General features: G+C 40.4%; 1 protein-coding gene across 1 annotated transcript; it reads right to left on the bottom strand.

Annotated features, from left to right (window-relative positions):
• Window positions 1–1,919: 1,919 nt before the first annotated feature.
• On the bottom strand, window positions 1,920–8,557 carry LOC306936556 (cytohesin-3-like). The gene is made up of 11 exons (XM_079520114.1): window positions 8,497–8,557; window positions 5,710–5,828; window positions 5,273–5,353; window positions 5,051–5,163; window positions 4,220–4,368; window positions 3,722–3,833; window positions 3,472–3,548; window positions 3,299–3,370; window positions 2,784–2,932; window positions 2,285–2,568; window positions 1,920–2,246 (listed from the first exon to the last, which is right to left on the bottom strand). The coding sequence occupies exons 1-10, from the start codon at window positions 8,509–8,511 to the stop codon at window positions 2,487–2,489; spliced, it is 969 nt and encodes a 322-aa protein (XP_079376240.1). The 5' UTR covers window positions 8,512–8,557; the 3' UTR covers window positions 1,920–2,246; window positions 2,285–2,486.
• Between the last annotated feature and the right edge of the window lie 5,909 nt (window positions 8,558–14,466).

A 14,466-nucleotide genomic window follows, 5' to 3' on the forward strand; every position in this document is an offset into this window, starting at 1 on the left:
TGAGTGCAGTGAGTGGCCCGTATGTGGGTCCACTTGTTACGCTGTAGTTCATCCTATCCCTCTCGGTTTGGAGCACATTATGGCTTGGGGTGCAGACTGACGAAGCTGCAATGTCGTTTACTTGAACTGATATGGCGCCCTCAGTATAGAGAAAATATATCCCCCGCCCGTCATTGTTGTAGCCAATGCCGATAAGCAACAATCAATCACTACGTACTGTATATTTGGAGGCTATTTAGTGCCATCACAGAAAGCATCAGTTAATTGAAGGCAAATACATTTTATATCTCTCACAGTAAACTGAAAGACACTGCAGCTATACGTCTAGGTATATATGTTTTTTATAGAGTGGTTTAATGTTGTGCTGTTGGACACAGATACCACATAGAATACCCAGTGAAAGTTGGCTTGTATCATGTCTGTAAGTACGTTATTCAAGTTGCTATGGTTGTGCTATCGCCAGAAGAGTATCCCCTTACCAAGGACCCTTAATAATAGACTGTGTTCATTAAAGTGTGTTGCAACTTGCAAGTGTGTTGATAATGTCCCCTGTGTTGAGAAATCAGTCATTTGCAATGTTGATGCAGAGAAATACTGTATACTAATAGTATGCATCCTTATTACAGTATGTTATTGTCATGGTCTCTAGACTGTAGAGAAAAGGGCAGACTTTGTGTAACCAAGAACACTGACATGTATTTTGCACATGGATGTTTACATCCAGTTGACTTTGAAAAGAGACAAGAGTAATGTATGTTGCGATGGAACAATGTGAAGCCCTGCAGTCAACATCTTGAAATGTTGTCTTCTATTGTAATAAAAGGAAAATGGCACATGTGCAATTCATTTAGATGCTAAGTAAATACAGTTCAAAGTATTACAATAACAGACTTGAATTTACCACTAAGCCACTATCTTATGAAAACAAAATAATGGCTTGGGGTTTTCAGTTCAATTACACCCTAGCTCCTAGCATGTATATAATTGTAAAGTTCATACAATCTAAAGTTTGTATAGTAACTGTGAGTCAATATGCTTAAACCCACCGCCCTGAGAATTCAGTTTAGCAGAAAGCAAAGATAATAATGCTGCTGGCTCCAAAGTAACCATAAACTCAGAGCAGAACATAACCCTATATCACACCACACACACACACACACACACACACACACACACACACACACACACTCAGAGACCCATGAATGCACAAACGCAACACAGGAACTGCTTTGCACAGGAAATGATCATGCTTCTTTACAGTATATACGTTGCAGGTGTGATCTCTGGTTCCCAACCCCTCGTGGTCGCCAAATTATTTGGGGGGGGGGGGGGGGGGGGTCCCCAATTTATTCAAATTTTAATTTTAATTTTTTTGCAACTGAATGGGCAACTGAATGGCTGGAAAATGGAAATGAAGAGTTTACATAGTACACACAGTACATGCATACATTTCCTTAAGTTTCAGTATTCATTTATGATATATTTTCTCTATTATTAAGGTTATTTTTGCAGTCAGTTTGTATTGGGGTGGGGAGGGAGGGCGGGGCGTGCGTCACGATACATGGCCAAAGCATTTCCGGGGGTCCCCAGCCAAAAACGTTGAGAACCCCTGATATATACTACATATACTTTCCCTGTTACTTACAACATACAATATATACTTGAAAAACTTGTACCCTTGAAACTAAAAAGGTGGTTGTCTACCACCATCTGCTGGAGAAGTAACCACACAAGCCTAGGAAATAACCAGTTTATTGACTTGAACATGTCATCAGTGAATAACATTGAAACCTAAAATTAAATTAACCTATTTACAATATGCATTTCTAAAAGAATAGATTAAACGTAAAGACTACTAGTTTATTCATGTTAACTTATTTCATTATAAAAGTCCTTTCCCCCAAAAGGATTACAATGGATGTAAACGGACATTAAATAGATGTGCATTACAACAATGTAATGCACCAAAAGTACTGTACAAGGAAGAAATATGTTTAATAAAGGAAACTGTTATTTAAATACAAATGCTCAAGCCAAAACTTCCCCAAAGATTCTCCATCTTTGCCATTAAATTATTTCATATAAAACTATATACAGTAACTATATTACACTACATGTCCTCTCCTTTGTCACCATTCACAAAAAAAGATGTGCAACTTCCACTCTGGCTAATGGTTAGTTTATACTTTGTCTTACAACAAAATATAAATGGGGTGTGTCTTTACCGTAAACGTAAACCATACACACTTACACAATACACACTTCTCAAACGTAAACCATACACACTTACACAATACTTCTCAAAAACAGCCACACTCAGTATCAGTTCTCAATCGGACATCAGTCTAAAACCTTTTTTTTGCCGGTATACCACGTTTTTGGTTTCAGTCTAATTGGACTGTCTTATACCAAAGCACACAATAAACCCACCGATGAACAGAAGGATGCTCAGGTTTTTCCATTTAATGACTTGTACCTCAGTCATATCATGAGGCATTGCTGTTGTTGACGACCTTTCTCTTGCGGACGGTCACGAGGTCATAAAAAGGGTCCCTTGTGATGCTTGCTCTGAACCAAGAGATTAAGAAAATGAATTTTCTGTTTAATAAACTGGAGAGACATGGAGTCTCCTTTTACCAAACAAACACTCGCAACAAGTACAGAATATAGAACTATTCCAAAATATAAATCCCTCAAGTGTTACAATTACAGGTCCATTTGTTTCCATTTTTACACTCTCTTACGACTTAAATTAACACTGCTTCCCAGTGTCTGGCTCTTACCTGATGGACTTGATCCAGTCGTTACGTTCGTCTGTGCTGGCTGCTCGGAGTATATAGGACTGGTGCTTCCCCTCCACCACTCTGCCTTTGTTCTCCGTCTTACACGCCTTGATCTTCTGCCCTTTAGGGTTGAATATCTCCAGACAGTGCTATTCACAAACATAAACACACACACACACACACACACACACACACACACGCACGCACACATGAACATGACATATCATAACATAATGCTTGCTATTAATTTACATAGTTTTCACGCAATTGTATAAGTACTTCGCTGGGGCGATGTAGGTCAAAGCAAAGCCTCTATGAATCATACACAATCAAATCATCTGTGTTAGTTTATCCATTTGTTACGCCACAAAGTTAACCACATTTGTATTTGGATTTGGATTTCATAATGTAGGGTTGCAGAAGCTCTTAATGGAGGAAGCTGGGCCCTGCTGTCAGACTAACGTGTTAGTGACATCTGATACGTATAGAAGGAACTGTTTTAGCTTATATTGTACCTGTTTACTTGTGTCATTGGTCTCCCGGACACATAGGTTTTCCAGTGGAATTATTCCAATTGGGTTTTTATCCTAAGGGACATAGACATATTAGAACACATTTTGGCCTGCTTGACAGACATTTGTGGTGTTTTCTGTGCCATAAATTATCATTATCTCCCCAAATGACTTACTGTCGTGTATTCAAAATAATACAGGCAGCTGTCGGTCAAAATAAACCACCTCCTCTTCCAAGTCTTCACCCTACCGCCTGCACAAAAGGAATGAATATGATCCATCAAACAATCAAAATCAACCCTCTAAACATGAAATAGTATAGTCATCTGAAACCTTTCTTTTTCTCACTTGTGTGTGCGTGCATGTGCGTGCGTGTGCGAGCGTGTGTGTGCGTGCGAGAAACAATATACAGAAGGATCCTCTTACCCAGTTTGAGGAGCCAGCCTTCTCTGTCTGGGTTGAAAAAGGTGTGTGTGAGGTCATTCCCATCATCCTCAGGGATTTTGAAGGGCTCGCTGCGAATACTCTCGTATAGTTTCTGGAGAAAATTATTTGACAAGTGTGTTTAAACATCTAAACTTGGTTATATCGGTGTACAAATGTATAACTACTACAATAAGGAAGGAATCATTTTGTCTCAGACTTTAATCCGACAGCGCCCCTATCCGGCATTCCGGATAGCCCCTCAAAAATGGATATGGGCCTAAATTAATAACTTAGTATTCAGGATGTTCACCTGAAAGAAATGTCGCTACTTCTTTCAGTATTAAAAAGTTTGAAACCTGTTGAAATGGAAGCGTGACATGGTATAAATGTGTCTTGAAATGTCTAAAAGTAATTGATTGAGTGGAGTGAATTTTCCCTCGGCATACTGTATAAAGAGCTCATGGATGGGTGCAGATGGAGAAGAAAGGCACCCCTTACCATGAGGAGTTCACTGGGCAGATCACCACCATTGTCGATGCCTCTGTTCATGGAAATAAACTGCTCCAATTTAGGCTTGTCTTTTACATTGGGGTTGTGGAGACTGGTGTTCAACATGATGATGGCAAAAGACAGGATATAGCAAGTGTCTACACACACACACACACACACACACACACACACACACACACACATTGACATAAGTGAACAAAGATCCTCAGTGGTACTTTATCCATTTGTAATCAGACAGTATCTTTTAAGCTGTCTCTACATGTACCTCGGGAAGAACCCTTGTAATTTTCTTGCATTAGAGTTCCACAAATGATTTAATTTGTTTCTCATATCTTTTTTTAACCATACAAAACTAGATATTTAGTTGACCAGCCAGGGTCCCCCAAAGGGTCTATACTTCTGCTCATTTTCCCCTATATCTACACCAAATCCCGTCTTATTATCTTTTTTCCTTTTTTTTCTTTTTTTGTCGAATTGAGAAAGACACTTAACCCATAACAGCTGTGCTCATCTCAGCCATCTGAGCAGCCATCTGCTGGGTGAAGCTGTAAAGTCATTTTCCCTTCCAGAACATGATCAGTTGTACCTGTCCTGCACTGTTACCACTCCTTAAAAGAGACATGTCATTCACAGATTCCCCACACTGATGAAGGCTGGATAGCCGAAACATCTGTCCTGATATGTGGAAAATAAATCTGTTGAAAATGAGTTCTTTGTGTGTGTGACCCTTCTCCTATTCAATGACCGTTCCAGAACATTCCCATTCCTTTCCCCCTTTTTCAGTTAGGTGTCTAGTGGTGGTAGGTCTATTCCTCCTACCTGTTGATTGGAAGACGCCAACATTACAGAAACAATAGCGCATTGCAAATGCCTCCATCATTCTATCAATCTTCTGGGCTTCTCCTGGGAGACGAAAGCTCCACAGAAACTGTCTAAAGAAAATGACAGAGATGGAGAAACACATAACCAAGCAAATCTGCATTTCTGCACGCGTGCATGCTTACAGAAAATGCTATGACACAATATGGGTTCAAAACAAACCTTAATGCCTGCACCAGATTCAGACCTGAGAACTCGTGCAGGTCTACGAAGGCTTTCAGTACATCAAGGTGCATTTCCTCCCTGTATGCATTTAAAAGATGACATATCAGCAACCCTTTGAAATAACCCTCGGCCTGACCTCAAAATTTAAAAAACATCTTCTAAATCCTCCAGTTTTCTGAAATAAATATTTTCACGATTTTTCAAAAATAGCAGACCTACAAGCTCGTAGCGTGCCACTCGGTGGCGCGCTATGAGCTTGTAGATCTGCTATTTTTCAATAATTTAAAACACCAAAAGGGGTTCCCGCCCAAAATGTGTTAATTATCATAATCACCAAGAGGATGATGAATGTAATCATAAACATTAATTGCACATTTTCCTCATGTTTGCTGATATCCACATCAGGTTAATTAACACAGTTATGTGCACTGTACCTCTCTCCCAGGAAGTCCCCAATGGCAGTTTTATTGAGTCCCTCCTCTTTGTACAGAAACTCTGCCACTGCCTCTGCTTTCCATTCCAATAGGACATTTTCAACCAGGTAATTAATTCCCTGGAGCAAATAGGAAAGTCAAAGGGATGAATATGAATGGCATTTTGAATAGACGTTACATGTGGTTGTAGACCAAGATTTGGAGCATTTAGGATAATAATGATCGAATTTTCAATTACAATCCCACTGCACTGTTCATAAACTAATTTGACTGACATTACATTTCCCTAGAAGGTTCTCAGCCATGAGAGGGAACAGAATGGCCGGAGAACTAATGAATTGATACAAAACAAAACAGAAGAAGAAGAAGGCTTAATTCTCCCTCTAAAGAATTTCTTCAGCACCATTTCTAAATAAGAATGGTAATTTCTAACATGAACAGTCACCTGAGATCAGATAAACCATTTGATATGTTGACACTTCTCATACACAGTAGATCGACAGGCTTTAATGCAGAGGTCATTCGTAGGGTGATTATTATTTTTTGCTTAACAGGGTAGATTAGAAGATATAAGTGGTGGTCGTCACTAACGCTTAGTGGCATTCTGTGTATGCTCTACTTCAAGGAACAGGATGTGGCTTTCTCCCTGCTGCTCATCTTCTGCCTCTGCACACCTCGCTCTTCCTCTGCACGAACATCCGTTCATGAGTCAAATAATCTTTTCTAGCCTTGTGTGGTTGTCTATTGCAAATTGAGAAGAACTGCAGTAGTTTTTCTACTCGGTATGAGTGATAATAAGGCAGAAATTCACGTGTTTGCTGTGAAATTGCACAGTGCAACCTGCAAACCTACAGTATGCCAGTAGGCGTTGAATTATTTCCCTATTCACATCATACAGTATGTCAACATTTTAACACTAAAAAATGTATTGCAGCCTATAGGTTTAATGGCAATATACCTGATAGACCGGGTCAAAGCTGCCCCCACTCTAGAGACCTTTAAAAACATGCTTATCGGTGCGGTCACATACTGAACTTTAATTCTGCCACCATACGGCGGATTCTGCCAATGCTTTTCAATACTTAATGGAGCGTTTTTTTTTTTTTTTTTCTGAAATACACTATGGGAACAAACTGCTCCCTTCCCATTGAAAAGCAAAGCACCAATGCAACACCTTTTCACTGTAGAGTGTAGAGGACTCCTATACATTCACTTGTTGTTTTGTGTTTTGGTGGGTTGTGTGTGTATGTGTTTAGTTTTTCTACTCCCTCCTGTTGTGACAGACAGACAGACAGACAGACAGACAGACAGACAGACAGACAGACAGACTGCACACTACAAATCCAAAAGTATGAAGTTGATGAACCTATGTCTCCTCCTTCCTTGTTACTATGTGTGTATCCTACGAGAAATCCTCAATGTTAATTTAAATCTCAGAGTTGAATTAACATGGAGAATTGATGGAGAAGATAGCCTATCTGTACACACACACACACACACACACACACACACACACACACACACACACACACACACACACACACACACACACACACACACACACACACACACACACACACAGTGAACGGAACACTGTCCCCCCCCTCCCAGTAAGCTGTGGTGTTCCACAAGGAAGCATATTAGGGTCTTTACTGTTCCTAATATATGTAAACGACATGACTTCAGCTTGTGACTGCAACTTGTTCCTGTTCGCAGATGACTCGGCACTGCTGGTCTTGGACAGGAACAAACTGCAGGTTGAAAAGGCCCTCAGCTCTGAACTCGGTAGAATCTGCACCTGGCTCGCTGATGACAAACTATCTTTACACCTGGGAAAAACTGAATCCATTCTCTTTGGATCTAATAGTAATCTCAGCAAGGCAAATGGCTTCTTGGTTGACAATGTGGGTGACAATGTTATCACACGTAAAGATGAAATTACCTATCTAGGTTCCATCCTGGAGGCTAATCTTTCCGGTGATAAAATGGCCACCAACGTAATCATAAAAGTCAACCAAAGAACAAGATTCCTTTACAGGATCTCCTCACTGGTCAATAAAAACACCTTGAAGACCTTAACAGGAGCCCTCGTACAAGGTTTCTTTGACTATGCATGCACCTCCTGGTACCACAGCACCTCAAAGGCCCTTAAAACTAGGCTCCAGACTTCCCAAAACAAACTGGTCAGGCTCCTACTTGGCCTCACCCCCCGAACCCACCTCACCCTCACCATGTACAACCCAGATTCGGCACAAACAAGGGACTAAATTCTTTTCGCTCCTATGCCACCAAAATGTGGAACGCCCTACCAACAGTCATTAAGACATGCGAATCCCTTGACTCCTTCAAAACCGCTCTCAAAGGGCACCTACGGACGGCTGCAATTCGAAACTGGCCCCCGTAAAAATCTGAATCCCCCACCGCCCCCCACCCCCCCACCCCCCCTTTTTCCCCCTCACTGTATATGTTTCTTTTCCCTTTTTACCTCTATGATGAATTCCTGTTCTGTTCTTTGACTATATAGAAGTGTCTATTTGTACGTCTCTAAATGTTTTGATGAATTGAACATGGTGGACCCTCTTGTAAACAAGTGTAATGCTTAATTGGGTCGTCCACTCACAGTTAACAGTCTTTGTATTGAGTTTGTGCTTGAAATGTACTGTAATTCTGCAAACTGTTAATAAATATTTCAATCAATCAATCAAAACACACACACACACACTGTACATACAAAAGCTCTGCCCATAGGACACCAAAGCTATGGCTACACTTAGCCTATAAGCTCACCCTTTTGGGGTCCATGTTGAATTTCTTTTTCCCACTCAAGAATCTCTTGTTCTTCAGTGCAAGTTTCCTGTTGGACAAGTATAAGGCAGATTAACTAATCATAAAACCTGTCCTATTATTGGTTAGGTTTTAGCATTGTAGAAAGTGGGTCAGTATACGTATATAGGCCTATGTAAGACACGCACCATGAGATTATGTTGGTGTCACATGAGTAATACATGTAACTGCCATTGCGTGGCTTAACCACTTCGTGATATGACAAAAGACACAGGAAACACGCCTGTGGACCATCACACGTGTACAGGAACTAGATTACTACTAGATTGGACTAATGATGAAATACTGGGAATACATCATTGAAGTCATTACTTAAGCCATATATACTTCATTGACAGGAGTAGGTCACCTTCTTTTCCACCTCTACATGTAGTACAAGCTGTTCTGAGCTTGTAGATCTGCAATTTTTTGCCAATTTTGCCAATTTGCCCCAGAATAGGGACTCTACAGGTTCAAGTGGTTAAGCATCACTTCTGTTTTGAGGGGGGTTTCAGTGTGTGAAAGAGCCATTACAGAAGAGGAAGAGGCCCTATTGACTGAAAATGAGCAATGAATATGTGAGCTGTGCTGTAACTCACTTCTGCTCCTCCATTTCAGCGTGTTCAATTTCATCATGATTTCCGTCATCAATCACCAACCTCAGCTTCTAAGAGAGCGAATTGACAAAGTGTGAAGTGACGTCGACATGGACTATCATGAAGGCCATATCTTAGTTGACACACTGTATAGGCTGTACATTATAGGCTATATACACACTATTATATAGGCTATAGGTATAGGCTATATCACCACAGTACCTGAATGTCATCCAACAGATCACTCTTATGAAACTTGATTGGTTCAACCTGCTTCCTTCCCACGGGAACGAGTCTTGTGGGACCTGTGGGATGACATACAGTATGAGTGTTACTGAGATAAGAATCATTTTAACAGCATTCATATTGACTCCCAGTTACTGATTTCAATATTCCTTACAGCCTTCAGTGTGGGAGATAATTATGCTGAGTTGACAGTACAGTAAATTGTCATGACAACAACCTCCACACCTACGTACTGTATGATCCCACTGGTCACACTGCATGGCTGTTTTACTATCAGTTAAACATATTTCCTGTTTCTTCAGAATGCCTCTTTCTTCAGAATGGAGAATGGACTTGGTCAGCCTCTGGCAAGGCCATACAAAGTAAAATCCCCAGCGTTAACGTGGTGTGTGTAAACATGTAACCAAATGGACATGCGGTCCATTATGGTTATATCTTCACACTATCAGAGTTACAAATTACTGTTACTGCACTGTGTCAATGAAAATTAAGGTACAACTGTTTTCAAGTGGATTGGGTTTGTCCATAATCCAGATGCATTTCTGCAGGACAGCGAAACGGCCAAATATGTAATGAAAATTGTAATCAAATAAAACACCACTACACTACCTGGCTTGTACTTTGACACAAAACTGTGAACATATTTGCTGAGTAACATCTAATAATTGATATTAATTCGGTTTGTATAGGACTTTTCTTTTTTAATTTCTTTTTTTACAGAAGCTATAGCTCTATAGTGACTAAATTATGTACACTGTGAATAACAATACTTGATTGATTGAATACTTTATTAACAGTTTGCAGAAAACAAACTCAGAAAGTACAGTTCAATACAAGGTCTGCTAAGAGGATTTAAAACCCAAGAAAGCCTATGCCTTTTTTCCCCCGTTTATTTCATTGGGGTCATTCATATTCAATTCATCTCAAGTTAGTCTCAGATATATACTAGTTCCTCTCATACAGTATGCTACACCAGCAAACCGTACGAATGCACCCCTTGAAAAGAAAGTTTAGTGTCTGTGTCAGGCTAGAATGGAAAACTACATACGGTAGAGTAGATCAGTGCTTTTCACCACCATTTGATGAGATTTAGCCTCAGTCTCAAACCCAAACGAAAGAATTGTTTGATATCGTTCGGATACGATTTTGTCCACAATTCCATGGTTTATTGATGTGGGACTGGTGCCATAGGAGAGATAACAGGCAAACATTGATCAAAATAACAATTCCTGTGTAGACTTCTTGTAAATGAAGTCATGCAGAAGTTTAAAAATAAATGTAAAATGAAACCAAATCGACCTGCAAGGGTCCATTTGGTTTCATTTTACACTCTCAAGACTTAAAGGTCTATAAGCGTCCATTTGGCTACCACCTCTCCATCAGTTAGCTGGGGACCACCCAGACCCCCCTCAAGGACCACTGGTGGTCCCCGGCCCACTGGTTGAAAACCCACTAGAGTAGATTATAACTTTGAGATTAAGAAGAGCCTACCTTTTCCCCAGAGGAAGCTGTCTTTTCTCTGTACATTCATGTTGTTGTTGTTGGTGTCAGTCAGAGAATGACTGATGTTATACAGGATAAGATCATTATGTGTTAGAGAGAAAAAGGGGGGGCAGGTGCTGCTACATGCCACCACAACTCTATCCTTCCACACTCAGATGTCCACTACTTGGTACGTCACACGGTCACAGTGGGTTCAAGATGCTGGTTACTGTTTACGATTCCATGCAGTTACCTAGAGACACCATTCTTGTACAGTACAGTACAACATGTTGAAATGTGGTCTCTCTCTCTCTCTCTCTCTCTCTCTCTCTCTCTCTCTCTCTCTCTGTGTGTGTGTGTGTGTGTGTGTGTGTGTGTGTGTGTGTGTGTGTGTGTGTGTGTGTGTGGGTGTGTGTGTGTGTGTTTGTGTGTGTGAGTGTGTGTGTGTGAGTGAGAAAGGGGAAATGAGAATAACCCTGTTATGCCTATATATATGCAAATAAGAACAGTAACACTTTAAGACTTCTCTACATTTGGCCATTGATAATCTGATCCTCAGTGGACCTTCTTTCATTTCTAAACATATGGCCCCATCTAGTGTACTGCATGGGTAAAACACAGGCTGAGACTACCAATAACATTACAGGAATGTGCTATAATACGGCATCCTATAGCCTACAGACTGAGCTATAATTCTATAATAAAACAAAGAAAGAAATAGAAATAAAATAAACATTTTTAGAAATTAGCCTATAGCATAATGAAACATATATTATTTTAATTCACTAAAGTTTGTAGACTGAAGGAATGCTCCATGCAGTAGCTAGCTGTAGGCTATAGGCCTATATGTCGTACTGCATTAACTACTTCCTACTGTCTGTCAGGACAGCAGGAGTTGAGCGGCGCGAGAATTTGCGACTACACAGCAGGGCGGATAGACGCTCCAGAGCACGACGGACATTTGAGAGAGAGAGAGAGAGATTTGACACAGCGTCGTTAACTGAGTTTATTTTGTAATTGTCGCCTGAAAAGTTCTCTCTTTAAATTTTTACTCTTTAATACTTTAATAATAGTTTTTTTCGTTTTTAAAAGTTTGGACAATGCAAGCCATCAAATGTGTGGTGGTGGGAGATGGGTAAGTTCTGTACAATTAATCAAATCTTTAATACCTCTTTAATAAATCTTTAAGCCTTTATAACTTCAATTGATAGAGGCTATCTATCCCTTTGACTGACTGACATATCCTGTAGCCTAATAATGATTTTTTTTTAATGTAGGAAAAGTTAATTTGAAGTCAATGATGCGTTATAGGCCAGGCCTGTATAGGCCTGCTATGCATTTTATTTCAGCAGTTAATAAAGCCATGCAGCTTTGATATAAAATTAAGGGAAGACAAAAATGGAAACAGTTTGGTGAGATTGGTGACAAAATGCATAGTCTAGCCTACAAAATGGATGCCGATTTATAAGGAGTTTCTTTATTTTTTTTATTTTTAAATTAAATCGCGTTTCAATAGAGAGGAGAGTCGCTTTTGATATTGACGAATTGACCATTTATATGCTGATTAATAACCCTTTATTTATTATCTTTGCTTTAGCGAGGAACTATACTATAGGTGGTTTAGCGGTTCTCCTCTGTTTCACCCTTCCGCTTTTGAAACAGATGATAAGTTCCTCTTTTGGGCTTATTTTTCTAGCCTACTCTTCAGTTCCTCTTTGGTCTGTGAGTTAACTGGAACTCAAAGTGTATCAGTGTCACACAAATGAGTTGACTTGATCAAATTGAAGTTGTCATGGTTCATCAAGACTATATGGTTTGAAGATCTCTTACGTTTCTACCTATTTTAATATTTATATTTGTGTAGGCTATATTATTTTAATAATTTGACTGATAGCCTACTTGAGTTGTCTAAGTTGTGTAAGTGGTTTTATTTCATCACACCCCCTGGCTCTGGCTTCCGCATAACAGTGCCTTCAAATAATAACATGCTTTTCAAACTAAATAGAGTGCTCTAGTGTTTTTTTTTATATCAAGGTCCATTATTTATTCGGCATTTGATCCACAGACCACCATTTGATGAGATGTAGCCTTGCAGACCCAAAACTATAAAGAATATGTCCATGCTGTATTTATGTTGGTACCATAGACCAGGAGAGATAATAGGCAAACATTGATACAAAATATTTTGACATTTGGTTTCATTTTATACACTCTCAAGAGTTAAAGATCTATAAGGGTCCATTTGGTTACCAACTCTTCATCTTATAGCTGGGGACCACCTGGAACCCCCTCAAGGACAACTGGCGGTCCCCTGCCCACTGTTTGAAAACCACTGCTCTGTAGTAAGATGTTCCAACACAGTACAGAGGAGGCGAGGCAGCTGTCATATCCGTTGACACTTGAGTTGACTATAGTATATAGATATAGCTTTCCCTCACCACTTTTGCGTATGTCTGCACAGAACCACCTTCTCTCCCCAGTCTCTCTTGTGTTGTGTGGCACATTTTGTAGTTTCAGAGAAGTTTTACTGTCAGAAATATAGGCCTGCAATATACGGCATGCTGGATTGGTGGAGGAGGTACAGTACGTGGTTTGACATTCTGTGTGCAACTCAAGCACACACACAGTCTGCTGTACTGCAGCCTGTACTGTACTGCTGTCTGTGTGGGCAGGCTGGGAGACAGTCACAGATGTCGAGAAGAGAGAGAGAGAGAGAGAGATTGACCATGCATGTCCACACAGCAGCCACAATGAATATGTATGGTACTGTAAATGTGGTATGAATTCGTATAAGCATTATTAATGTTGTACTGCCACGCCATGTCTGCTTCTGCCAGGCACGTCTTCTTTTGCATTTATCAAACAGAGCTAAATAGAAATCACTACTCTGTCTGCAGTGATGGTTTATCAACATTATAACTCATGAACACATATTATCATGCAGAACTGTGTGTGTGTGTGTGTGTGTGTGTGTGTGTGTGTGCGCGTGCGTGCGCGCGCGCGCGCGTGTGTGTGTGTGTGTGTGTGTGTGTGTGTGTGTGTGTGTGTGTGTGTGTGTGTGTGTGTGTGTGTGTGTGTGTGTGTGTGTGTGTGGGGTGTGTGTGTGTTTGTGTGCGCGTGTGTGTGGTAATTCCTGATTTATGGCAAAGGCAGAACGATAATGACAGTGGCGCCTAGTTGTGCCACAGTTTCAGGGTGACTGTTGTGATACTGTTTGTCACTTTATTCCTTAACATTTTGATGGGTGCACTGCTAGCACGCCCACTCCCTACTGAATGTATAGGGGCTTTCCTTTTGACCTGTAATCTGTCTCTAGTACTGTCATCGCCAGAATTCTACATCAAAGTTGAGTTCACTGGGATTTCAGGGCACGTACCCAGATGTACACATCTATGAGAGAGATCATGACATAGACACACACATCAAGAGAGATCATGCCATAGACGCACACATCAAGAGAGATCATGACATAGACGCACACACCAAGACAAAGACAAACGGACAGAACCAGGACAGAGAAGCAGGTCGAGACTAAGAAGCAGCATACGCTGCACAATCCGCTGAGTGTTCATTTAATGAGAGGAAAAATGAATAAACACAGGGGATTTTA

The sequence above is a fragment of the Electrona antarctica genome (genome assembly GCF_951216825.1).
Source record: "Electrona antarctica genome assembly, chromosome: 14".
NCBI classification, from domain to species: Eukaryota; Metazoa; Chordata; class Actinopteri; order Myctophiformes; family Myctophidae; genus Electrona; species Electrona antarctica.

Bases quoted from the DNA above. Each gene is read 5' to 3' on its own strand.
- LOC306936556 (XM_079520114.1), bottom strand. The intron at 5,354-5,709 runs GTACAGTGCACA...AAATGCATACAG, and splicing joins GGGGACTTCCTGGGAGAGAG to GGAGGAAATGCACCTTGATG. The intron at 5,164-5,272 runs GTTTGTTTTGAA...CATTTTCTTTAG, and splicing joins AATCTGGTGCAGGCATTAAG to ACAGTTTCTGTGGAGCTTTC.